Source organism: Phyllobates terribilis, unplaced genomic scaffold, assembly GCF_046119375.1.
Source record: "Phyllobates terribilis strain yellow unplaced genomic scaffold, ASM4611937v1 Scaffold_1__5_contigs__length_1240528914, whole genome shotgun sequence".
Classification (NCBI taxonomy): Eukaryota; Metazoa; Chordata; class Amphibia; order Anura; family Dendrobatidae; genus Phyllobates; species Phyllobates terribilis.
In genome coordinates, this window is record NW_027362761.1 from 63,287,252 (window position 1) to 63,311,662 (window position 24,411).

The 24,411-nt window shown below is 43.5% G+C and overlaps 1 protein-coding gene across 1 annotated transcript in view; it reads left to right on the forward strand.

Moving 5' to 3' along the window:
• The window catches only part of LOC141196706 (glyoxylate reductase/hydroxypyruvate reductase-like), a 30,425-nt gene extending 6,614 nt beyond the window's left edge, over positions 1-23,811 (forward strand). Inside the window, exons 2-9 of the mRNA XM_073662587.1 lie at positions 9,642-9,772; positions 15,290-15,362; positions 15,467-15,583; positions 15,982-16,070; positions 20,634-20,738; positions 20,817-20,952; positions 21,963-22,093; positions 23,573-23,811. Of these exons, the coding sequence (XP_073518688.1) occupies positions 9,642-9,772; positions 15,290-15,362; positions 15,467-15,583; positions 15,982-16,070; positions 20,634-20,738; positions 20,817-20,952; positions 21,963-22,093; positions 23,573-23,703 (913 nt within the window). The 3' untranslated portion in view covers positions 23,704-23,811. The remainder of the gene's footprint in view (positions 1-9,641; positions 9,773-15,289; positions 15,363-15,466; positions 15,584-15,981; positions 16,071-20,633; positions 20,739-20,816; positions 20,953-21,962; positions 22,094-23,572) is intronic.
• The last annotated feature ends 600 nt before the right edge of the window (positions 23,812-24,411 follow it).

A 24,411-nucleotide genomic window follows, 5' to 3' on the forward strand; every position in this document is an offset into this window, starting at 1 on the left:
AATGGCCCACACACAGCCCTCCACACAGTATGATGGACCCCACAAAATCCTTCACACTGTATAATTGCTTGCATACACTATAAAGGCTCCCACATAGCCCTCCAAATATTATAATAGCCCCCACATAGTCTTCCATATAGTATAATGCACCCCATAGTCCTTCATATAGTATAATGCACTCCTCGTAGTCTTCCATATAGTATAATGCACTCCCCACAGTCCTCCATATAGTATACTGTATTCCCCATAGTCCTTCATATAGTATACTGTATTCCCCATAGTCCTCCATATAGGATAATGCACTCCCCATAGTCCTCCATATAGGTTAATGCACTCCCCATAGTCCTCTATATAGGTTAATGCACTCCCCATAGTCTTCCATATAGGTTCATGCACTCCCCATCATCTTCCATATAGTATATTGTACTCCCCATAGTCCTCCATATAGTATATTGTACTCCCCATAGTCCTCCATATAGTAGAATACACTCCCCATAGTCCTCCATACTGTATAATGCACTCCCCATAGACCTCCATACTCTTTAATGCCTTCCCCATAGTCCTCCATATAGTATAATGCACTCTCCATAGACCTCCATACTGTATAATGCCTTCCCCATAGTCCTCCATATAGTATAAAGAACTCTCCATAGACCTCCATACTGTATAATGCACTCCCCATAGTCCTCTGTATAAGTATAATTCACTCCCCATAGTCCTCCATAAAGTATAATGCTCTCTCCATAGTCCTCCATATAGTATAATGCACTCCCCATAGTCCTCCATATAGTATTTTGGCCACCATAATGTTCTTACTGATTAAAAACAATACTATACTCACCTCTCCAGGATGCCGATAATGTTGAACATGCGATGATGGGCGGGGGGGGGGGCCCGATGCTGGCTTTTGCACCAGGCCCCCCTGGCTCACAGGCCCCATACCAGCACGTGGCCTGCCGCCATTGGCGGTACGACACTGTCCATGATATTGCATGATGGATGAATAACTGCCTGTATTTTTCACCATTTAGGACACCATTATTCCTGACCAAATCCCCAACTCCATTTGCTGAAATGCAGGCACAAACTTGCAAGGAACCTCCTTCATGCTGTCAGGTCTCTCCGGTGCCAGCGGCAGAACCAGGCGGTCATATGGCTGTAAGTATGCAATATGCATGCTTCCGGCCAAATTCATTCCAACTAGACGTGCGTGATCTTACTTATTTCTCTTATATTGAGCTAAGCCACACACATCTAGTTGGAATGTGACCAGAAGTATGCATATCCCAAGACTGCACATAGTGACTGCAGACTTTCATGCCAAACCTGGACAACTCTTTTAATGACTCGGTTCCAACCTACTAATGAAAATGATCACTTGTTTCATATAATTGGTTACTCGTGTACCCGACTATGATTCTACAAAATCCATGACTTTGTGCAAATATACCTAAAAGAATTGATGCTACTCTGAAGGAAAAGGGCAGTCACGCCAAATATTGATATGGTTTAGATTTTTTTTTTGTTCATTTCCCTTGCATTTTGATAATTGAGAAAATTAAACTAACAACACTTCTATTTTTTAACCCCTTTCCGACGTGGTCAGTAATAGTACGCACCACGTCGGAAAGGGCGGTTCAGCGGGGGATCCTGTGGTGAGCCCGCCCTGAACCGGGCACATGTCAGCTGATTCTTACAGCTGACATGTGCCCGCAACAGCCGCGGGTGGAATCGCGATCCACCCGCGGCTGTTAACATGTTGAATGCCGCTGTCAATCTCTGACAGTGGCATTTAACAGCGCCGCGCCGGAAGCTCGGCATTAGCCCTGCCCATCGGTGACCCCGTCACGTGATCGCGGGTCACCGATGCGTGGGCATGACAACCCGGGGTCTGCAGCAGCACCCAGTGGTCGGCGCTCATAGGAAGTGAGCATTTCTACTACATAGAGGCGATCTGCTCATCGCCTCTATGCAGCAGAGGCGATCAGACAGCTGCTGCTTCTAGTCTCCTATAGAGACTATTGAAGCATGCAAAAAGTGTAAAAAAAAAAATGGTTTTAAAAATATTAAAAAAAAATATAAAAGTTTAAATAACCCCCCTTTTTCCCCATTCAAAACAAAATAATAAAAAATAAACCCCACATACAGATATTTGGTATCGCCGCTTTCAGAATCGCCCGATCTATCAATATAAAAAAAGAATTAATCCAATAGGTAAACGGCGTAACGAGCAAAAAATTCCGAACGCCAGATTTACGCATACATCGGATCTAACCCAAAATGGTATCAATAAAAACGTCAGGCCGGCGCGCAAAAAATAAGCCTTCACCCAGCCCCAGATCCCAAAAAATGGAAACGCTACGGGTCTTGGAAAAGGGCACCATTTTTTTTTTTTTATCAAACTTTGGAATTTTTTTTCACCACTTAAATAAAAAAGAACCTGTACATGTTTGGTGTCTACGAACTCGTAATGACCTGGAGAATAAGAATGGCATGTCAGTTTTAGCATTCAGAGAACATGGTAAAAAACAAAAAACAACTGTGGAATTGCATTTTTTTGCAATTTCCCCGCACTTGGAATTTTTTTCCCGTTTTCCAGTACACAATATGGTAAAACCAGTGATGGCATTTAAAAGTACAACTTGTCATGCAAAAAATAAGCCCTCACATGGCCTCATTGAACAAAAAATAAAAAAGTTCTGGTTCTGGAAAGAAGGGGAGCAAAAAACGAAAAGGCAAAAAAGTAAAATGCTCCGGTCATTAAGGGGTTAAAGTATTCTTACTGTGCTGGATTTCTCCACAGCTGCTGAAAACTTTTGCGCAGTACTTTATAAATATCTTATTAGAGAAATATCCTTTCTCCTTCGGTACTGATCTTTCACTCTCAATGTTCTCAATTCAATGGTAAATTCTGTCTTCAGTGAATATAAATGTTCCCATTACTGAGATAGGAGATGGCAGCTGGTGCTCATAAGGTTCTATGGAGAGGGGAGAGTTAGGAGGAAGAAAGAGTTAGAGGCAGAGACAGACATTCTGCTGCAAGTTCTCCTAAAACAACATTTACACTTTACCCCTTACATGTTATCAATAGTGACAGGGCCTTTTAAGTGGTTGAAAACGGGTGAGAGGTGTGCTTCCATGATACAGTGGCTCGCAAAATTACTCACACCCTTGGCATTTTTCATATTTTGCTACCTCACAACCTGGAATTTCATTGTTTTTTTTTAGGGTTTGCATCAGTTCATGTAAAGAACATGCCTACAACTGTGAAAACTCGGTTTTCTTTTTTTTGTGAAGCAAACAACAAATAGGACTAAATAACTGAAAACTTCAGTGTGCATACCTATTCAATCCCCTAAAGTCAGTACTTTGTAGAGCCTCTTTTATCGGCAATTACTGCTGCATGTCACTGTGGATAAGTCTCTATGAGCTTTCCACATCTTGCCCCTGGAATTTTTGCCCATTCCTCAAGGCAAAACTGCTGCAGCTCTTTCAAGTTAGATGGTTTCCTCTGGTGAACAGCAATCGTCAAGTCTGACCACAGATTCTCAATTGGATTAACGTTTGAGCTTTGACTAGGCCACTCCAAAACATTTACACATTTCCCCTTGAACCACTCGAGTGTTGCTTTTGCAGTATGCTTTGGGTCATTGTCTTGTTGGAAGGTAAACCTCTCTCCCAGTCTGAAATCACTGACAGACTAAAACAGGTTTTGCTCAAGAATATCCCTGTATTTCGCACCATCCATCTTCCCTTCGACTTCGACCATTTTCCCTGTCCCTGTTGCTGAAACACAGCCCCACAGCATGATGATGCCACCACCATGTTTCACTGTGGGGTGTAACATCCCTGGCGGTGTGCTGGCATGGCTTACCACCTCCCACCATGCAAGACCGCCATCTTACCTATCAATCCAGGCTGCTCCAGTACCTGCTGTGTGCATGTCTTTTGTCTGATTGCTTAGGGCGGCGGCTCGGTTACTGCCTGTTTCTTATAGTGTGCACAGTCCTAATGCGTTCCCAGCCTATTGTTGTGAGTCACTGGATACTTAAACCCCCTCCACCCAGTAGGAGGGGCCTGAGAAACACTTTCTTTCAGTGTGTTCTGTGCAACTGAGTTGCCAGGTCCTGTCCTGTATCTTGTCTGTTTCCGCCATCCTGGGGGCTGTATACCCAGGCCTGTTACCTGTATGTGTGACTTCTAGTCTGTTCCGCCACCCTGGGGGCTGTATACCCAGGCCCTTTACCCGTATCTGTGACTTCTAGTCTGTTTCCGCCACCCTGGGGGCTGAGTTCCCAGGCTCGTTCCTGGTTCAGTTCCTGTCTGAACAGTGTCCTTGCCCGTTACTTGTTTGTCTCTATGTCCGTAGCTGTCCTTTTCCTTCAGTGTCTGAACCTGCACCTAACTCCAACTCGTTGTCTCTGTACTTCTGTTTGTGAGTTTTGTGTCCACTCGCTACTTCATTGTAAGTACCTTGTGTGTATCTGGTTCTGCTTGTCTACCGCACCTGCGGGTTTTGCTCTGCTTGTCTACCGCACCTGCGGGTTTTTGCTCTGCTCTGCTTGTCTACTGCACCTGCAGGTTTTGCTCTGCTCTGCTTGTTTACCGCACCTGCGGGTTTTGCTCTGCTTGTCTACAGCACCTGCGGGTTTTGCTCTGCTCTGCTTGTCTACCGCACCTGCGGGTTTTGCTCTACTCTGCTTGTTTACCGCACCTGCGGGTTTTGCTCTGCTTGTCTACCGCACCTGCGGGTTTTGCTCTGCTCTGCTTGTCTACCGCACCTGCGGGTTTTGCTCTGCTCTGCTTGTTTACCGCACCTGCGGGTTTTGCTCTGCTCTGCTTGTCTACCGCACCTGCGGGATTTGCTCTGCTCTGCTTGTCTACCGCACCTGCCGGTTTTGCTCTCCTCTGCTTGTCTACCGCACCTGCGGGTTTTGCTCTGCTCTGCTTGTCTACCGCACCTGCGGGTTTTGCTCTGCTCTGCTTGTCTACCGCACCTGCGGGTTTTGGTCTGCTTGTCTACCGCACCTGCGGGTTTTTCTCTGCTCTGCTTGTTTACCGCACCTGCGGGTTTTGCTCTGCTCTGCTTGTCTACCGCACCTGCGAGTTTTGCTCTGCTCTGCTTGTCTACCGCACCTGCGGCTCTGTTCCTGTATCCCAGTCTGTACTGGTCCCTATCCTGCCTGCCTTCCTACCTGCCAGTACCCACCTGTCTGCATACCAGCCGTGCCTGCCAGTACCCACCTGTCTGTATGCCAGCCTAACCTGCCTGTTCCTGCATTCCCCGGTGTGGTCAACAGCTGTGACTGGGGTCTGACCTGGAGTAGCACCTGGTCCCTCTGCTCGGTTCCTCCTTGGTTCGCGGAGTCGACTGAGCCGCCGTGCGACCTTGGTCGGATCGAGTTGATACTTAGTCACGCCCCTCCAGGCACTCCTCGGTTCATGGTCCAGTGGGATCACTAACCACGCTAACGCCAGTCAGTCCGGGCGTGTGCGTAACATGGGGATGGTGTTGTTGGGGTGATGAGCTGTGTTGGTTTGGCGCACGCAGACATAGCGTATACCTGGGCGGCTAAAAAGTTCAATTTTGGTTTTATCTGACCACAGCTCCTTCCTCCATACATTTGGATAGTGTCAAACGTGTCTTTTGGCAAACTCAAAACGAGATTTAAAAGTTTTGTGTATAATAAAGGCTTTTTTCTTCCCATTCTTCCATAAAAGCTTATTGTGGTCGTATGGACAGATACTCCAGTCTGTGCTTGGGAATTCTGCAGCTCCTTCAGGGTTACTTTTGGTCTCTGTGCTGCCTCTGATTAACCCTAGAACGCATACCTGGGGCCTCGCAGGCCCGCCCTGTTAATTGTTTTATATTTTCTGCAAGATTACTTTAGTTAGAATTTTTAAACTCTAGGTATTCCTCAGGTATATAGTTGTTTGTCATTTTTGTTTGAGTTATTCCATGTTATTTGCACACGGGCCTAAAAGGCCCCAGGTATGTGAAAATGTAGATTTTTATGGTCATGCGTTCTAGGGTTAATGCCCTCCTTGACCGGGCTGAGGGTTTTGGTGGGCGGCCCTCTATTGGCAGGTTTGTTGTGGTACCATGTTCTTTCCATTTGATGATAATGGATTTGATGGTGCTCCCGGGGATCATCATAGATTTGTATATTTTTTTTTATAACCCAACCATGACTTGTACTTTTCAAAAACTTTTTCCTGGACTTGTTTGGAGATCTCCTTGGTCTTCATGGTGTTTGGTTAGTGGTGCCTCTTTCTTAATGGTTTTGCAGCCTCTGTGGCCTTTCAGAAAAGGTGTGTATATACTGACAGACCATGTGACACTTAGATTGCACAAAGGTGGACTTCCTTTCACTAAGCGTGTGATTTATGAAGGCAATTGCTTGCACCAGAAATTTTTAGGGGCTTCATCGCAAAGTGGGTGAATACATATGCACATGCAAACTTTTAGTTATTTGATCCCATAAATTTAATTTATACCTATATTTTTCTCACTTCACTTCACCAACTTAGTGCTGATTGTAGCGCCGGCGTCCCTGCCCTCTGCTAGGCAGGGACGCTGTTCCCCTCACCTCTCTGCTCCGTGCCCGGCGTCCTCCTCCCGCTCTGCTGGCAGCGCGCGCTCCTTCCCGGCCACTGTGCTTAGGGCGCGCGCGCGCGCTCTCCCTCCCTCTTAAAGGGGCCGCGCGCGCCATCCTAAGGAGTCCCCGGCCAATGGCCGGAGGACTTCACCATATATAAGGCACCTCCTCCAAAATGGAGGTGCCCGAGCAATGTTGTTGCACTGTTCACTACTCTGCTTCAGCCCTCAGGTCCCGTTGCCAGTTACCTGCCAGATTCCTGTCAGCTTGCTGTCTTATTCCTGCCTGATATTCTGCTACCTGCCTGCTAGCCTGAGGTCCGACGGTCTGCCTTACAACTCCTGTCAGTCTGTCTATGGACCAGCTTGCCCGCTCACCTGGGAGCGCACATCTGCTACCTGCCTGCTTGCCTGAGGTCCGACGGTCTGCCTTCCAACTCCTGTCAGTCTGTCTATGGACCAGCTTGCCCGCTCACCTGGGAGCGCACATCTGCTACCTGCCTGCTAGCCTACCTGGAGGCTCCGCCGTCACGTGCTGTGACCACCTGCCTGTCCAGTGACTCCTGCCCGCTCACCTGGGAGCGCTCATCTGCTGCCTGTCTCCTAGCCTACCTGGAGGCTCTGCCGTCACGTGCTGTGACCACCCGCCTGTCCAGAGACTTCTGCCCGCTCACCTGGGAGCGCTCATCTGCCGCCTGTCTGTTGGTCTTCCTGGAGGCTCCGCCGTCACATGCCGTGACCACCCGTTTATCCAGAGACTCTCGCCTGCTCACCTGGGAGCTCACGTCTACCAGCAGCCGCCACAGGTCGTACCAACCCTTTACCCAGAGACTGCCCCGGTCACTTGCCGTGACCATCTGCCCGTTCATCCAGAGACTGCCCCGGTCACTTGCCGTGACCATCTGCCCGTTCATCCAGAGACTGCCCCGGTCACTTGCCGTGACCATCTGCCCGTTCATCCAGAGACTGCCCCGGTCACTTGCCGTGACCTCCTGCCCGTTCTTCCAGAGACTGTCCCGGTCACTTGCCGTGACCTCCTGCCCGTTCTTCCAGAGACTGCCCCGGTCACTTGCCGTGACCTCCTGCCCGTTCTTCCAGAGACTGTCCCGGTCATCTGCTGTGACTGCCTGCCTGGTCGCCACCCGCTCCCTTACAAGGACCGCCCCCTTGTATAGTAGCTCAGAGGTTCCGCCTCCCAGACCCGTTACACTGATGCATCACACACAAATCGGATTACAAAAATATTTAAACACATGTTGTAATGTAACAAAATAGGTAAAAAGCCAAGGGGGGTGAATACTTTCACAAGACTCTGTATAGTTCCTTCCTCCCTTCTCAAGCGAAGCAGTTGCGGGGTGCTGATATGTGTCAGTGTTGTCATGGCAGGAGGGAACCTAATAAAGGTCTCGGAGTCTGCAATTTTTATACAACTATAGTGTATTGTATAAGTGATTGCAGGTTGTAGTCCCATAAAAAGAATAATAGAGAGAGTAAAAAAACATATCTTATCTTTTTGTAGGAGCCAGCCATGAAACGTTACACACTTCTCTGCAGCAGCACATTGGCACAGATTTAATAATCCTGTGTAATTTTTAGACAATGCAAATTTAAAATAGACAATCTTAAAATGTGCCAGTTTATCAGTGTTTCCTGCTAGATGGTATATTTTGGAGAAAGGTGTATTATTTTAAGCTGTGTACCCTTTCTAGATAAGTCATGCCCACCTCAGCAAAACTGTGCCCCTTTTCACGTGAGATGCAAACAGTGCTTTAGACACATAATAATTAGGTCTAAATCTAGATGTGCCAAAATGTGTCACAATTTTTGGTTGCATATCCCCAAAAAATTGAGGTACACTGAGAGTGCTAAAAAATTTGCATCAGTGTTTTTTGACATATTGCTTTTCCAGTGTTTTTTTTTTATCTGCTAGTACTTGTATATATTGAATGACTTTTGTTCTACACTGTGCCCCTACAGAATGTGTGAGCACAACCTAACAAGAAGAAACGTTAACCCTTGGATCCTTCTCTCCCTGACAAACCAAATCTCACACTTTGCACTGATGAGGGGCGGAACCCCGAAACGCAGTGTCGGGAAATTGAGATTCTGGTTTGGCTTGTATCCTAAGTCATATGGCAAGGCTCTTTAAAGGGTCAATATTAACTTTTAGTATTGCTACTTCCAATAGATGGTACAAGTGTTCTAGTCCTATTCCTCTCTGAAGAGGCAATTTGTATATTTAATTTTCCAGAGGAACATTGCAAGGCTTAAAAGCCTCCTCACAATGGCATGCGAGGCTTGGCATGTCACTCTCCACAAGGAAAAATATCACCCCTTGGATCTCGATCGGAAGCCTCTCACGTAGCCAAACCAGATCTCACACTTTGCACTGATGAGGGGTGGCACCCAGAAAGACTGTCTGCAAATTGAGATTCTGGTTTGGCTTTTATCCTAAATCATGTGCAAGGCTCGTTAAAGGGTCGATATTGACTTTTAGGATTGCTACTTCCAATAGGTGGTACTACAGTTCTAGTCCTCTTCCTCTCTCAAGAGACAGCACAACCTAAAGCACACCATGTAGAGGACCACCATGCACCACAACCATGTTGTGTGAACCCAGCTTTACTTGTTAATACGATACGTCTTTGCTGTTTTCTCCAATTGCATAAACCTGCTATGACCAAGCAAATTATTGTTCAGTTATTGACCCTTGTCTTAATAATACGGATTTCTGAATGATTTCAATAGATTGGAGAGAAGATAAGCATCTGTCATGTACATAACATCACTTATCTGTAGTAGGTTTGGGCCAACACATTGGATACTATGTGACAAAGATTTTCCCCAGCATAAGTCATTAAATCTATGTCTTAATATTTATGAGCACTTTTAGGTTGGGTTCACAAAATAAATTTAATTTTTTTCTTGCAATTTCTGAAATCATAGTAATACTACCTTGTTTTCGTAACACTGCAGCAAAAAATTGCACTGCGTGCACATCATGCGCGTCCGGACTAAAGCTTGAAACATATTTATCTTCTAGCTGTACCATCCAGCAGTGGGATTCAGATGATCCTGTGCCAAGGGCAGAACTGTTGAAAGGAGTTGCTGGGGCACATGGCTTGCTTTGTCTCTTATCAGACAAGATTGATAAAGAGGTCTTAGACGTTGCTGGTAAGTTTTATTGCACATACATAATATAATTTTTTTCTGGTTCAAATGCTGAAAATTAAAGCATGGTTCATGGGCTCAGCCATACATGATGTGCAGTGTTTTCCGTGCCCTCTCTGGCCTACAATATGGCAGCGGTTCATATTGGCACTCTACACAATGCAGTCCTTTAGTAGAACTTCACATATGCACCAACCAACCATACCACTAAAACCACCTGTCTAGTATATAGGCTTACGTCATGTCAAAAAAACAACTCTGACCCATTGAGGCATGGACTCCTTAGGAACTTTGAAGGTGCCCTGGGTATCTGGCACTAAGGACCCAATTCATTATTGCGTTTGCATGTTATTTATTTCTTTTTTGGAGTTTTTCACCTGTTTATCATTTGCGTCTGATTCCTTTAATTTTCTGCCTTTTTTCGCTTTTTTTATGTTCACCATGATTGGTGAAATGTTGGGTTTCCATATGTTTATGACTGATCAATCAATTGCGACTTTTTAGAAAGTTGCAAAATTTTTGTGCAAATGTACCCCAGTCCTCCCCCCTTGGAGTGTTTTTCTTCTTCTTTTTTTTTTTTTTTTGTGCACATTTTTTGATATTTTAATGCAGCATTTTCTTTTAAATAGGTGCTCAAAATTCATGAACCACGTATGCAAGAATCTGGTCGAAAAACATTAATGGATAACCCAAGACATAAAAAGAAAAGTGACTGAAAAAAAACAACAAGTGTTGCACCGGTTCCAAAGTTCTTAGCAGCAGATCCTTTAATTACACAGAGGGCCAAAATTAAAAGCTTGGACAAAGTGGCCGGCCAATCTTGATATTTATTAAAGAAAGTTTCTACAATTGAGGAAGTTTTTCTCATCAAATATAATGATGAACCTTTTCATATGGAAACAAACTTAAAAGGGTTGTCCCACGAACAAAGTCAATTTTAATTAATAGATCTTAGAATAAAATGTTGGAATAATATATGTTATATAAGAGCAGTAAAGTAAATGTGGCCTAATTTAAATATGTAATACCAAAGGATAAAAAACCTTGAATAATACAGATAATAAAGTATGGTGCCTCCATACGCAAAGTACACTGACCCTGTAACCCCCGGCAAAGTATGATGACCACATTTCAGTATGATTCCCCAACTGTAATTCCCACACAGCCCATTGCACATTATAATGGACCCCACATAGTGCTCCATGCAGTAGAATTGCCACAAAAAGTTCTCCATGCAGTATAATGGGCCCCACATAGTCTTCCATACAGTATAATGGCCCCACATAGTGCTCCATACAGTATAATGGGTCCCACATAGTCCTCCATACAGAATAATGGCCCCACATAGTCCTCCATACAGAATAATGGGCCCCACATAGTCCTCCATACAGAATAATGGCCCCACATAGTCCTCCATACAGAATAATGGGCCCCACATAGTTCTCCATACAGTATAATGGGCCCCACATAGTCCTCCATACACTATAATGGCCCCACATAGTGCTCCATACAGTATAATGGGCCCCACATAGTCCTCCATACAGAATAATGGCCCCACATAGTCCTCCATACAGAATAATGGGCCCCACATAGTCCTCCATACAGAATAATGGCCCCACATAGTCCTCCATACAGAATAATGGGCCCCACATAGTTCTCCATACAGTATAATGGGCCCCACATAGTCCTCCATACACTATAATGGCCCCACATAGTGCTCCATGCAGTATAATGGGCCCCACATAGTCCTCCATACAGAATAATGGCCCCACATAGTCCTCCATACAGAATAATGGGCCCCACATAGTCCTCCATACAGAATAATGGGCCCTACATAGTGCTCCATACAGTATAATGGGCCCCACATAGTCCTCCATACAGAATAATGGCCCCACATAGTCCTCCATACAGAATAATGGGCCCCACATAGTCCTCCATACAGAATAATAGCCCCACATAGTGCTCCATACAGAATAATAGCCCCACATAGTGCTCCATACAGTATAATGGGCCCCACATACTCCTCCATACAGTATAATGGCCCCACATAGTGCTCCATACAGTATAATGGGCCCCACATAGTCCTCCATACAGAATAATGGCCCCACATAGTCCTCCATACAGCATAATGGGCCCCACATAGTCCTCCATACAGGATAATGGGCCCTACATAGTGCTCCATACAGTATAATGGGCCCCACATAGTCCTCCATACAGAATAATGGGCCCCACATAGTCCTCCATATAGTATAATGGGCCCCACATAGTGCTCCATACAGAATAATAGCCCCACATAGTGCTCCATACAGTATAATGGGCCCCACATAGTCCTCCATACAGTATAATGGCCCCACATAGTGCTCCATACAGTATAATGGGCCCCACATAGTCCTCCATACAGAATAATGGCCCCACATAATCCTCCATACAGTATAATGGGCCCCACATAGTGCTCCATACAGAATAATAGCCCCACATAGTGCTCCATACAGTATAATGGCCCCACATAGTGCTCCATACAGTATAATGGGCCCCACATAGTTCTCCATACAGAATAATGGCCCCACATAGTCCTCCATGCAGTATAATGGGCCCCACATAGTCTTCCATACAGTATAATGGGCATACATAGTGCTCCATACAGAATAATGGGCCCCACATAGTCTTCCATACAGTATAATGGCCATACATAGTGCTCCATACAGAATAATGGGCCCCACATAGTCTTCCATACAGTATAATGGCCATACATAGTGCTCCATACAGAATAATGGGCCCCACATAGTCTTCCATACAGTATAATGGCCATACATAGTGCTCCATACAGAATAATGGGCCCCACATAGTCCTCCATACAGTATAATGGGCCCCACATAGTGCTCCATACAGAATAATAGCCCCACATAGTGCTCCATACAGTATAATGGCCCCATATAGTGCTCCATGCAGTATGATGGGCCCCATATAGTGCTCCATGCAGTATGATGGGCCCCATATAGTGCTCCATGCAGTATGATGGGCCCCACATAGTGCTCCTTGCAGTATGATGGGCTTCACATAGTGCTTCATGCAGTATGATAGCCACACATAGTGCTCCATATGGTATAATCGGCCCCAGATAGTGCTCCATACAGTATAATGGTCACAAAAAGTGCTTTATACAGTATAATGGGCCCCATATATAAAAAAAAAAAATTCTCACCTATCCCAATTACCCGCTGCTTCGGTCTATTCATCGTGCCTTCTGATCCTCTGCACACATTGGTACAACGAGCGCTCCTTCCTCCATCCTTGCTTTCAACTGTATCGGCATCCAGGATGCCGATACAGTTGAAAGTGCTATGCTGGGTGTGGGGGAGCCAGTGCCTGCGTTGCGGGCCAAATCGACTAAACCTGAGGGCCAGATTTGTCCCGCTGGCCAGAGTTTGACATATGTGCTTTAAATCTTGTAAGATACCAGATGGATCGGGCTTGTTTTTCCAGCACATCCCACAGATGCTCGATTACACTGAGATCTGGGTAATTTGGAAGCCAAGTAAACACTTTAAACTCTTTGTAATGTTCCTCAAGCCTTTTCATGAGCAATCTTGGCACTGTAGTAAGATGGTTTACTTTAGTAAAAGAAGCCATTACCATTAGAAAAAAAACATTGTCACAAAGGGATTTTCTTGGTTTACAGTGATGTGTAGGTAGGTTGTATGTGTCAAAATGGTTTCCCAACAGAACATGACTCATCATACCAGTCCACCTTTTATCATTGCTTCATGGTACAACTGTTGCTCATGTGTCCATTGTAGGTTCTTTTGGCAGTGGACAGGGGTCAGCATGGTCACTGTCACCAGGTTTTAAATATCACCATAAAACACTGTGGGAAATTAAATAATATTGGCATTGCGCACATCAGTCTTAATGAGGAGTTCATTTGAGTACGATGTGCCAAATTCATTAAGAGACTCACACCACTTATTGAATTTGACACACTTTCTATGTGGCGAGCGCCTCGCCAGAAATGTTACTCCAATCAGGGACTGAAGTAACATTCTTGGAGTAAGAAACGCTGACGCTTTCAATTAACTTGTCAGGCGGATATTGCCACGCCTCATCCAGCCCCTCTCCAGCTCTGCCCATTTTAACATAGCTGCTTCAAACTGGCGTGAAAATGCAGTGTTGTGCAAAAAAATTGAGCGTTTTACAAGAGTTTCCTGGCGTAAAGGCTTTGATGAATCAGCCCCTGTGTTCTTCCTATCATAGCCAGTACTAACTTTTTGAGCAATTTGTGCTGTAGTAGTGGAATCAGGCCAGATGGACTTCCCTTTACTCCCCATGTTCATGAATAAAGCCCCCGTCTCACATAGCGAGATCGCTAGTGAGATCGCTGCTGTGTCACGGTTTTGGTGACGCAACAGCGACCTCACCAGCGATGTCGCTATGTGTGACACTTTGCAGCGATCAGGCCCCTGCTGTGAGGTCGCTGATCGCTGCAGAATGTCCTGGACCTTTTTTTGGTCGTTGCCCTCCCGTTGGTCAGCACACATCGCTGTGTGTGACCAGCGGGAGCAGCGATCAGGCTGGTAACCATGATAAACATCGGGTTACTAGGGGCACACGCGCACCTAGTAACCCGCTGTTTATCATGGTTACGAGCCTGCTAAAGTGAGCGGTAACCTCCCGCTCACCGTAGCAGAGTGGTAACCATGATAAACACCGGGTTACTAGGTGCGTGTGTGCCCCTAGTAACCCGATGTTTATCATGGTTACCAGCCTGCTCCTGCTTCAGCAGGCTGGTAACCAGGAGCAGGACATCGTGGAAAGATTCTTTCCACGATGCCGCTGCTCCCCTGATCGTTGGTGAGCCTGCCTGTTTGACTGCTCACCAGCGACCACATAGCAACGCAGCAACGATCCCTGACAGGTCGTATCATTGTCGGGATCGTTGCAGCGTCACTAAGTGTGATGGGGCCTTAAGCCTGTGCGCTGTTGTGTGCCACCTTTTGGCCTCCCTTGTACCATTTTTATAGGTACCAGACACTCAATACATGAAACACCCTTTAAGATCTGGAGATACTGTGACCCATTGTTCCTGCTTCCAACACACTGACCCTAACTCACCACTTACTGCCAAATACATTCCACCACTTGACAGATGCCATTGTGATGACATATTCAATGTTGGGCACTTCATCTGTCAGTGGGTTTAAATATGTGGCTGATTGGTGTAGCTTATTCTAAGGATATGACTACTGTCTGACTGTCCTTGGCTGTTCTGTGATCCTTTTTTTTTTTTTTTACAGCAACATGGACTTCAGGCATTTTGGAAATTTACTGAAACTAGGATAGTTAGGTAGCAATGGGATGTCCGAAGGCATGTAATACCACCCCTTAGTCTATTGTTATAAATAACACATGGGATGGGTATCTAGGTACTCTTCATTATATATGTTCAGTGTTTAGTCATTATTTCACGTATCTGGACTATTTCCAATATATATATAAAAAATATGTTTTTCTTTTCATTTGAAGGTCCAAGCCTGAAGGTTATCAGTACATTATCTGTTGGTTTTGACCACCTAGCACTGGATGAAATTAAAAAGCGGTATGGTCCTTTCGGATAATTTGTTAGTACTTCTTGTTGATGGACTGCTACATATTTCTTGCTTATGGAAACATTAAGATAACTAGGACTTGTGTCTATTACAGAGGAATCAGAGTGGGTTATACGCCAGATGTTCTAACTGAGGCCACAGCGGAACTGAGCGTAGCATTACTGCTGGCCACCTGCCGTCGTCTGCCAGAAGCTACACAAGAAGTCAAGAAGTAAGGAGTTTATATCATTATGCCTCTTGTGCAACATGGCTATGTGACGTTGTGACAAGATTGCTGGTTATGGTGCTTTACCAGTCTATACCATTGGACTATATACAAACTGCATTCTGTGTGAGTGTGGGCATCCTTCAGTGTGTACACCAAACGTGTCCATAGACCCACTTGGGGCGGTAATGAACCTCATCATCACATGACCAGGAAATATGTTATATTATGGAAGAAAACAGTCCAGGTTTCAATTGAATTAAATGTAGAAGAAATTCAGAAAAACAAAGAATCTAATACAAAATTTAATATTTATTGAAAAATGAAGAGTTACATAATGAATGTACGGTTTTTGCTCAAATGATAATCTTCCTTTTAATTAATGTTTCGTCTTTTCTTTAAAGTGGAGGATGGAAATCATGGACACCAATGTGGATGTGTGGCTATGGACTATCTAACAGCACAGTGGGAATCATTGGTTTAGGCCGAATAGGTAACTCTTCTAAATTGCATGTTAAAGGGGTTTTGCCATAGTAAAAAATCCATTCTGTGTATAAAAAAAAAAAAAAAATATTCAAATGCAATTCATTTTCAAAAATATATGTTTTTCTGTTGCAGGTTTACCTATATAGCTTGATCCTAAAATATAAAAAAAAATTGTACTCCAGCACTTGAGGATTAAAATATTTTGTAACTTTATTCACATCTTCATAAAAACTTCATTTTGGCAGTCATGACAGCATGGGCAAACCGCCTAATCACTATAGCGGTCTGTCTGCCTTATATACTTTGTGCACAGTTATTAGGCAATTTGTATTTTTGTTATTTTTTTTTTTATTGAACAACTACAATTTGTGATTTGCAATCATTTTCAGGAAGAAACTGAGTATTATCTGACAGAATTGCAGGGGTGCCAATACTTTTGGCCACCACTGTAAGTCAATAAAACTTTTGAAAAACCTGGTCTTTAGATATTTCTTGGCCCAATCTTGACATTTCAAATTCTATATCTTATTTTGCGATGGTCGGGGTTTCAGCCTTCCTTCCCTTGGCCATGTCTGTTTACACCTTGTACTTCTGAACACTCCAGGGGGGTTGCAGTTCTGGAATATGACAGCACTGGAGGATAATGGGTTCTTGATCACTTTATGTTTGCCAAAGATTTGAGAAGAATCAGTTAATATGAGTTTTTTGCAACCGCGTTGACTATTTACTGTTTAATAGTTCTATGATCACGTCCCAATATCTTAGCAATTTCAAGACTGCCGTATCCCTCTGTAAGACTTGTAACAATTTTTGTCTTTTCAGAGTCAATTAAATTTCTTTTTTTTGGCCCATTTTACCTGCGGCAAACAAGCTGCCTAATAATTCTGCACACCTTGAATAAAGGGTGTTGATATCCTTGTGAACAAATACTCATCACCTGATCTGCTTCATCCAATAAACATTCAAATTTATACAGCTTGGAGTTGGAAAATCTGCATAAAAATGATTATAAGGTCAAAATACTCAATTGCCTAATAATTGGGCACACGGGGCAATTCATAACATAATGCCAATCTTAATGAAGCACTTCCTTGAGTACACGGTCCTGATTAATTAAGCGGCATGTGCGTCTTAATGAACCCGGCGTGGCTGATACCTAGCATGCGCTGTCGCCAGAAATGTACACCAGCCAGTGGAGAGGGTTGCGACATTTTAAGAACTGGCTCAGTGATAGGAAACAAAGGGTGGTTATTAATGGAACACACTCAGACTGGGTCTCAGTTAACAGTGGGGTACCACAGGGGTCAGTATTGGGCCCCCTTCTTTTTAACATATTTATTAATGACCTTGTAGGGGGCATACAGAGTAGTATTTCAATATTTGCAGATGACACTAAACTCTGCAGGGTAATCAATACAGAGGAGGACAATTTTATATTACAGGAGGATCTATGTAAACTAGAAGCTTGGGCTGATAAATGGCAAATGAGCTTTATTGGGGATAAATGTAAGGTAATGCACTTGGGCAGAGGAAATAAAACTGTCACTGAAAAAGACCTGGGTGTATTGGTGGACGACAAGCTCACGTTTGGTGGCCAGTGTCAGGCAGCTGCTGCAAAGGCAAATAAAATAATGGGATGCATTAAAAGAGGCATAGATGCTCATGAGGAGAACATAATTTTACCTCTATACAAGTCACTAGTGCGACCACACTTAGAATACTGTGTACAGTTCTGGTCTCCGGTGTATAAGAAAGACATAGCTGAACTAGAGCGGGTGCAGAGAAGAGTGACCAAGGTTATTAGAGGATTGGGGGGTCTGCAATACCAAGACAGGTTATTTAGTTTGGAAAAACGAAGGCTTAGGGGTGATCTTATTACTACAGTCATGGCCAAAAGTTTTGAGAATGACACCAAAATTATATTTTCACATGATCTGCTGGCCTTTGGTTTTTATTAGTGTTTGTCTGATGTTTATATCACATACAGAAATATAATTGCAATCATATTTTGAGTACCATTAGGTTATATTGACAGTTAGAATGAGTTAATGCAGCAAGTCAATATTTGCAGTGTTGCCCCTTCTTCTTCAAGACTTCTGTAATTCTCCCTGGCATGCTCTCAATCAACTTTTGGACCAAATCCTGACTGATAGCAGTCCATTCTTGCATAATCAATGCTTGGATTTTGCCAGAATTTGTTGGTTTTTGTTTGTCCACCCGTCTCTTGATGATTGACCACAAGTTCTCAATGGGATTAAGATCTGGGGAGTTTCCAGGCCATGGACCCAAAATCTCTATGTTTTGTTCCATGAGCCATTTAGTTATCACCTTTGCTTTATGGCAAGGTACTCCATCATGCTGGAAAAGGCATTGTTGGGCGCCAAACTGCTCTTGGACGGTTGGGAGAAGTTTCTCTTGGAGAACATTCTGGTACCATTCTTTATTCATGGCTGTGTTTTTAGGCAAGACTGTGAGTGAGCCGATTCCCTTGGCTGAGAAGCAACCCCACACATGAATGGTTTCAGGATACTTTACAGTTGGCATGAGACAAGACTGGTGGTAGCGCTCACCTCTTCTTCTCCGAATAAGCTGTTTTCCAGATGTCCCAAACAATCGAAAAGGGGATTCATCAGAGAAAATGACTTTGCCCCAGTCCTCAGCAGTCCACTCCCTGTACCTTTTGCAGAATATCAGTCGGTCCCTGATGTTTTTTCTGGAGAGAAGTGGCTTCTTTGCTGCCCTCCTTGAAACCAGCCCTTGCTCAAAGAGTCTCCGCCTCACAGTGCGTGCAGAAGCACTCACACCAGCCTGCTGCCATTCCTGAGCAAGCTCGGCACTAATGGTAGTCCGATCCCGCAGCTGAAACAGTTTTAAGATACGGTCCTGGCGCTTGCTGGTCTTTCTTGGGCGCCCTGGAGCCTTTTTGACAACAATGGAAGCTCTCTCCTTGAAGTTCTTGATGATGCGATAGATTGTTGACTGAGGTGCAATCTTTGTAGCTGCGATACTCTTCCCTGTTAGGCCATTTTTGTGCAGTGCAATGATGGCTGCACGTGTTTCTTTAGAGATAACCATGGTTAACTGAAGAGAAACAATGATACCAAGAACCAGCCTCCTTTTAAAGTGTCCAGTGATGTCATTCTTACTTAATCATGACTGATTGATCGCCAGCCCTGTCCTCATCAACACCCACACCTGTGTTAATGGATCAATCACTAAAACGATGTTAGCTGCTCCTTTTAAGGCAGGACTGCAATGATGTTGAAATGTGTTTTGGGGGATAAAGTTCATTTTCTGGGCAAATATTGACTTTGCAAGTACAGTAATTGCTGTTAAGCTGATCACTCTTTGACATTCAGGAGTATATGCAAATTGCCATTACAAAAAATGAAGCAGTAAACTTTGGAAAAATTACTATTTGTCTCATTCTCAATACTTTTGGCCATGACTGTATGTACAAGTATATGAGGGGACAGTACAAAGACCTTTCTACTGATCTTTTTACTCTGAGGCCTGAGACGGGGACAAGGGGGCATCTTCTACGTCTGGAGGAAAGAAGGTTTAATCATAATCACAGACGGGGATTCTTTACTGTAAGAGCAGTGAGACTATGGAACTCTCTGCCGCATGATATTGTAATGAGGGATTCACTACTAAAATTTAAGAAGGGCATGGATGCCTTTCTTGAAAAGTATAATATTACAGGTTATATATACTAGATTCCTTGATGAGGCGTTGATCCAGGGAACTAGTCCGATTGTCGTATTGAGTCAGGAAGGAATTTTTTTCCCCAATGTGGAGCTTAGTGTTTGCTACATGTTTTTTTTTGCCTTCCTCTGGATCAACATGTTAGGCTATGGGTTGAACTAGATGGACTTCGTCTTCCTTCAACCTTAAAAACTATGTTACTATTTATGTAAGTTATGATGCATTTGATGGGCGGAGGTGACCACCCGACATCCATGCTATGCCCCTACTGGCTTAGCTAGCCGGGACTGGCGTGTAAACTGCCAAGATGCGCAAAAATATTGCAAGTCATTAAGGTGTTTACGCCAGATTTCTTAATGACTAGGCCCCACAGTGTATAATGGTCCAACGTGCCCTCTGTACAGTATTATGCGTTACTAACAGTGGGTTATGTAAACTCCTTGGTCTCCACACACATAACCCATATACCACAGAAACCATTTGCGCATGCTTAACCAACAGGAGACACTTGCTACTGGGTGACCTATATCGTTGGCGGCAATTAGAAGACAATAAGAAGGCAATAGAAAAATAAGCATTTTTGAAAGTGAATCGCATTTCAAAAGTTTATTGCCTTAAAAATATTTTAAAATGTTTTTTTCATCACAGTAAAACAAAAATCCCTTTAAGTGGAAACAATTTAATACTGTTAAATATAAATTATAATGTATGTAGTTTAAGCATAGGTTACCATACTTGCGCTAATGATTTTTAGAAGCAATTTAGAGCCGATACCTCCCTTGCGCCTCCAGCAACATGTAAAAAGCAATTTCGGATGAGAATATGTATGAATTCTTCTAGTTTTCCACCTGTCCTCCATCAGGAATGGCTATTGCCCAACGCCTTAAGCCTTTTGGTGTGAAGAAGTTCTTGTACACAGGACGCCAGCCTCGCCCTGAACGTGCTGCAGGGGTTAATGCTGAATATGGTAATGTTATGGATATATCTTTCTCCTCTTTCTATTTTTCAATCATAATTACAGCCATCTTGTAACAAATATCATTAGTGTCCTGTGAGAAGCTGACGGAGAATTCAGATTTTGTCGTTGTGTCTTGCTCTTTAACTCCTGAGACCGAGGGGTTGTGCAACAAGGATTTCTTTAGCCGAATGAAGAAAACTTCAGTTTTCATTAACATAAGTCGGTAAGTAAGTACAGGTAACTATTTAGACTATATTAGAACATTATGAGAAATAAGTAGCTCCAGCTGAACCATATGACATAAAGCCTGATGAGCGAAAGTTTAACATTTAAATATAGCCAAATTAGGTCACCATAGTAGATCATGGTAGACAGAGGTTTGTTTTCCTTACTTTAATCGTCTACATTTGAGTTCCAAAGGTAAAATTATATGATTAATGCGTGACCTCCATCCTATTCTAGGATTGGTGCCAAAATAGCAATTTATTGCCTATCAATAGTATAGCGGATAACAAAATGATAGTTGGGGTTCTGACTGCTGGCACCACCAGCAATCCTAAGCATGAGTCTACTCTTGAATGGACAACAGCTGCTCAGACTATGCTCCATTTATTGTCTATGGGATTGCTGGTAAGACCACCATTCTCAGGACCTCTATGGATGAGGAATAAATTATTATTTTGGGCCCAACCTTTTAATGATTCCATTAGAAGAGTTTTCCCAACTGAACAATGTTTTTTCTAAGGCCACGGCCCCACTATCAGTATTTGGTCAGTATTTGATCAGTATTTTTTCTCAGGAGTGGGAGCCAAAACCAGGAGAGGAACAATCAGAGAAAAGGTATAATAGAAACAAGTCACCAATTCTGCATTTATCACCCACTCCTGAGGAAAAAATACTGATCAAATACTGATAGTGGAGCCGTGGCCTAAAGGGAAAACTTTTGTCAAAGACATAGTGGGTCCAGCTGGCTAAACCCATACCAATTACCCAAGATCCAGAAGCCACACATTTCTTCTGCAGTGAGAGAAGTAGATTTACACATGAACCAGTCTTAATCGGCTGTGCACCATGGTTGACGCAACGCTATGGCATCCACATGTCTTTAGAGATTTAACAATTGCTGTGGAGTCTTTAAGTTTGCATAATTCTGGAAATGTTACAGTACATGCCCTTTTATAATTTTGGCTACACAACATGAACATACTAACAGGTGTGAATAACCCTTTACAGAGGTTCTGCTGTAAACCAAGACGACTTGTACCAAGCTCTGGTCACTGGGCAGATTGCAGCTGCTGGTTTAGATGTAACGACTCCTGAACCACTGCCAACAAACCACCCGCTTCTCAGCCTCAAGAACTGTGGTAATGTTTATAGATGTTATTTATTGCAAATATCTTGTAATAAATAATATTTTAGAAATTGCTTTTATTAAACATCTTAGTGTCCAAGCCAAAGTTTTCAAATTGGTGTGAGAGTTTACATGGTAATAACGCTACATATTTCTGATTCTAAGACTGTTTTTGTTGCACATTGCACTTAGGTAGTAGTAAATTTAGGTTGGTATGTTAGGCGCTTATCAAAATAACAAAAATGATACATTTTGAAAAATAAGCAATTTTCAAACTGATTGTATATACCCTTAAATAGTTGAACCACACAAAGTTAATACACAACATTTCCTATACATCTACTTTACATCAATAGAATTTTTTAAACGTCCCTTTATTTTGTTAAAATGTTAGAAGAGTTAAAAGTTTTGCATGAAGTTTTCCAAAACTTGTTTATTTTCGGGACACATTCAGTTTTGAAGTGACTTGAAAGGCCTATATATTGGAATACCTCCAAAGCAGCATCTTGGGGGTTAAACGACCATGATCACAGCTGATGCAGTAGGCTGCAAGCTATAGTATACAGCAAGCTATAGTAGACAGCTAGCTATAGTATACAGCCGACACCAGCTGCATTTTCATTCGTTAGGAGATGCTATTCTCTTATTAGGTCAACGAAAATGTGTATTGATTGTCAGTAAGGGGTCAACAGTTTATAGAAGTTATAAATGGTAACAGGTTCTTTGGATGGATTAATATGTGGTAGATGCAGGGCCTTAATCACTAGTTGGACATTTTGCTTTGTTTGGGCTGAGGTCAGGTTGGGAGAAGGCAGTAAGTAGAACAAATTCTTAAAGGTTTTCCCACCCACAATAGAAATGTATGTTATCCACAGGATAGGTGACAAATGTTTAGCGCTGTGGGCTCAACGGGTCACTAGAACACATGCGGGAGGGGGGTGGGGGAAATGACCTAGAAAGAGAATGGAGCAACAGATCACATACCTCCACTGATCACTAGAATAGTATCTGCAATTAGCCACTATCGTCTATCCTGTAGGTAATACATTTCAGTTGTGAGGCAAAGCTCGATGTAGGAGAGTAATGCAATGTAGGACTATGATGTTTCTTCATAAATGGATATTTAAGGAGAGTCTATGACTCAATTCACGCTGTCCAAACCAGGCAGATTGAGAAGTTGGCTGGGGACAATAGGAATAGATGTGACTAGTCCAGTGTGGCTCCTGGCCGGCTTCTCGACACTCCTCTCTAGTTGACCGTCCTCTCCCGATGTACACACATGGAAGAGACTAGTCAACCACCGATGGCTCCACACTAGTTTTATCTCTGGCTATGGTCCCTGGCTGACTCTTTATAATATGTTTTCTCAGAAATGCTACAGCCTTTCAGAGAGAATATGCCTGTGCTGATTCATGCTGCCCGTGGACTGGTTCCATTTGAAGTACTAAAATCCTTGAAGATAAATAAGCTATTTTCCTTTTTACACTTACAGTTATTCTACCCCACATTGGAAGTGCCACCTACAGTACGCGAAACACCATGGCTATCCTTGCAGTAAATAATCTACTGAGAGGCCTCGCTGAGGAGGACATGCCTAGTGAACTTAAGATCGGAGCTCCATGAAATACAGACAAGTATCTTGGAAAGAGACAGTGACCAATTGGATACACTGTTTGTAGAATGGCTATTAGATACCAGGTGTAATTTTATTAAACATATTCAATACCTAAACTGTATTTCTGGCCAGTAAATTGTGTTTATAGGGAAGAATGTTTGAAATCATGATCCTATATTAAAGGGGTTTTCCCACAAATGAAAGTTCACTTTAATCAATAGATCCTGTAATAATAAGTTCCACAATTAGATGTATTTAAATAAAATGTTCCTGTGCTGAGAATCTTATAAATGTGTTCTGGCTATGTCTGACCGTGCAGGAACATGGTCTGATCATACCTTATCTCCTGAGCAGGGGAGGAAACAGAAGAGTATACAGACATTACAGCAGGGGATCACAGCTGATTCTTTCTGTGAGATAAAACATTTCACTGCCTGTTTATAAACAATGTTTTACCTCACAGAAAGAATCCCCTGTGTTCCCCTGCTGTAATGTCTGCATTGTCTTTTGCTTCCCCCCCTGCCCAGGAGCTGTGACCCCCGTGCTGTAATGTCTGTATTGTCTTTTGCGTCCTCCCCTGCCCAGGAGATGTGACCCCCGTGCTGTAATGTCTGTATTGTCTTTTGCTTCCCCCCCCTGCCCAGGACATGTGACCCCCTGCTGTAATGTCTGTATTGTCTTTTGCGTCCTCCCCTGCCCAGGAGATGTGGTATGAT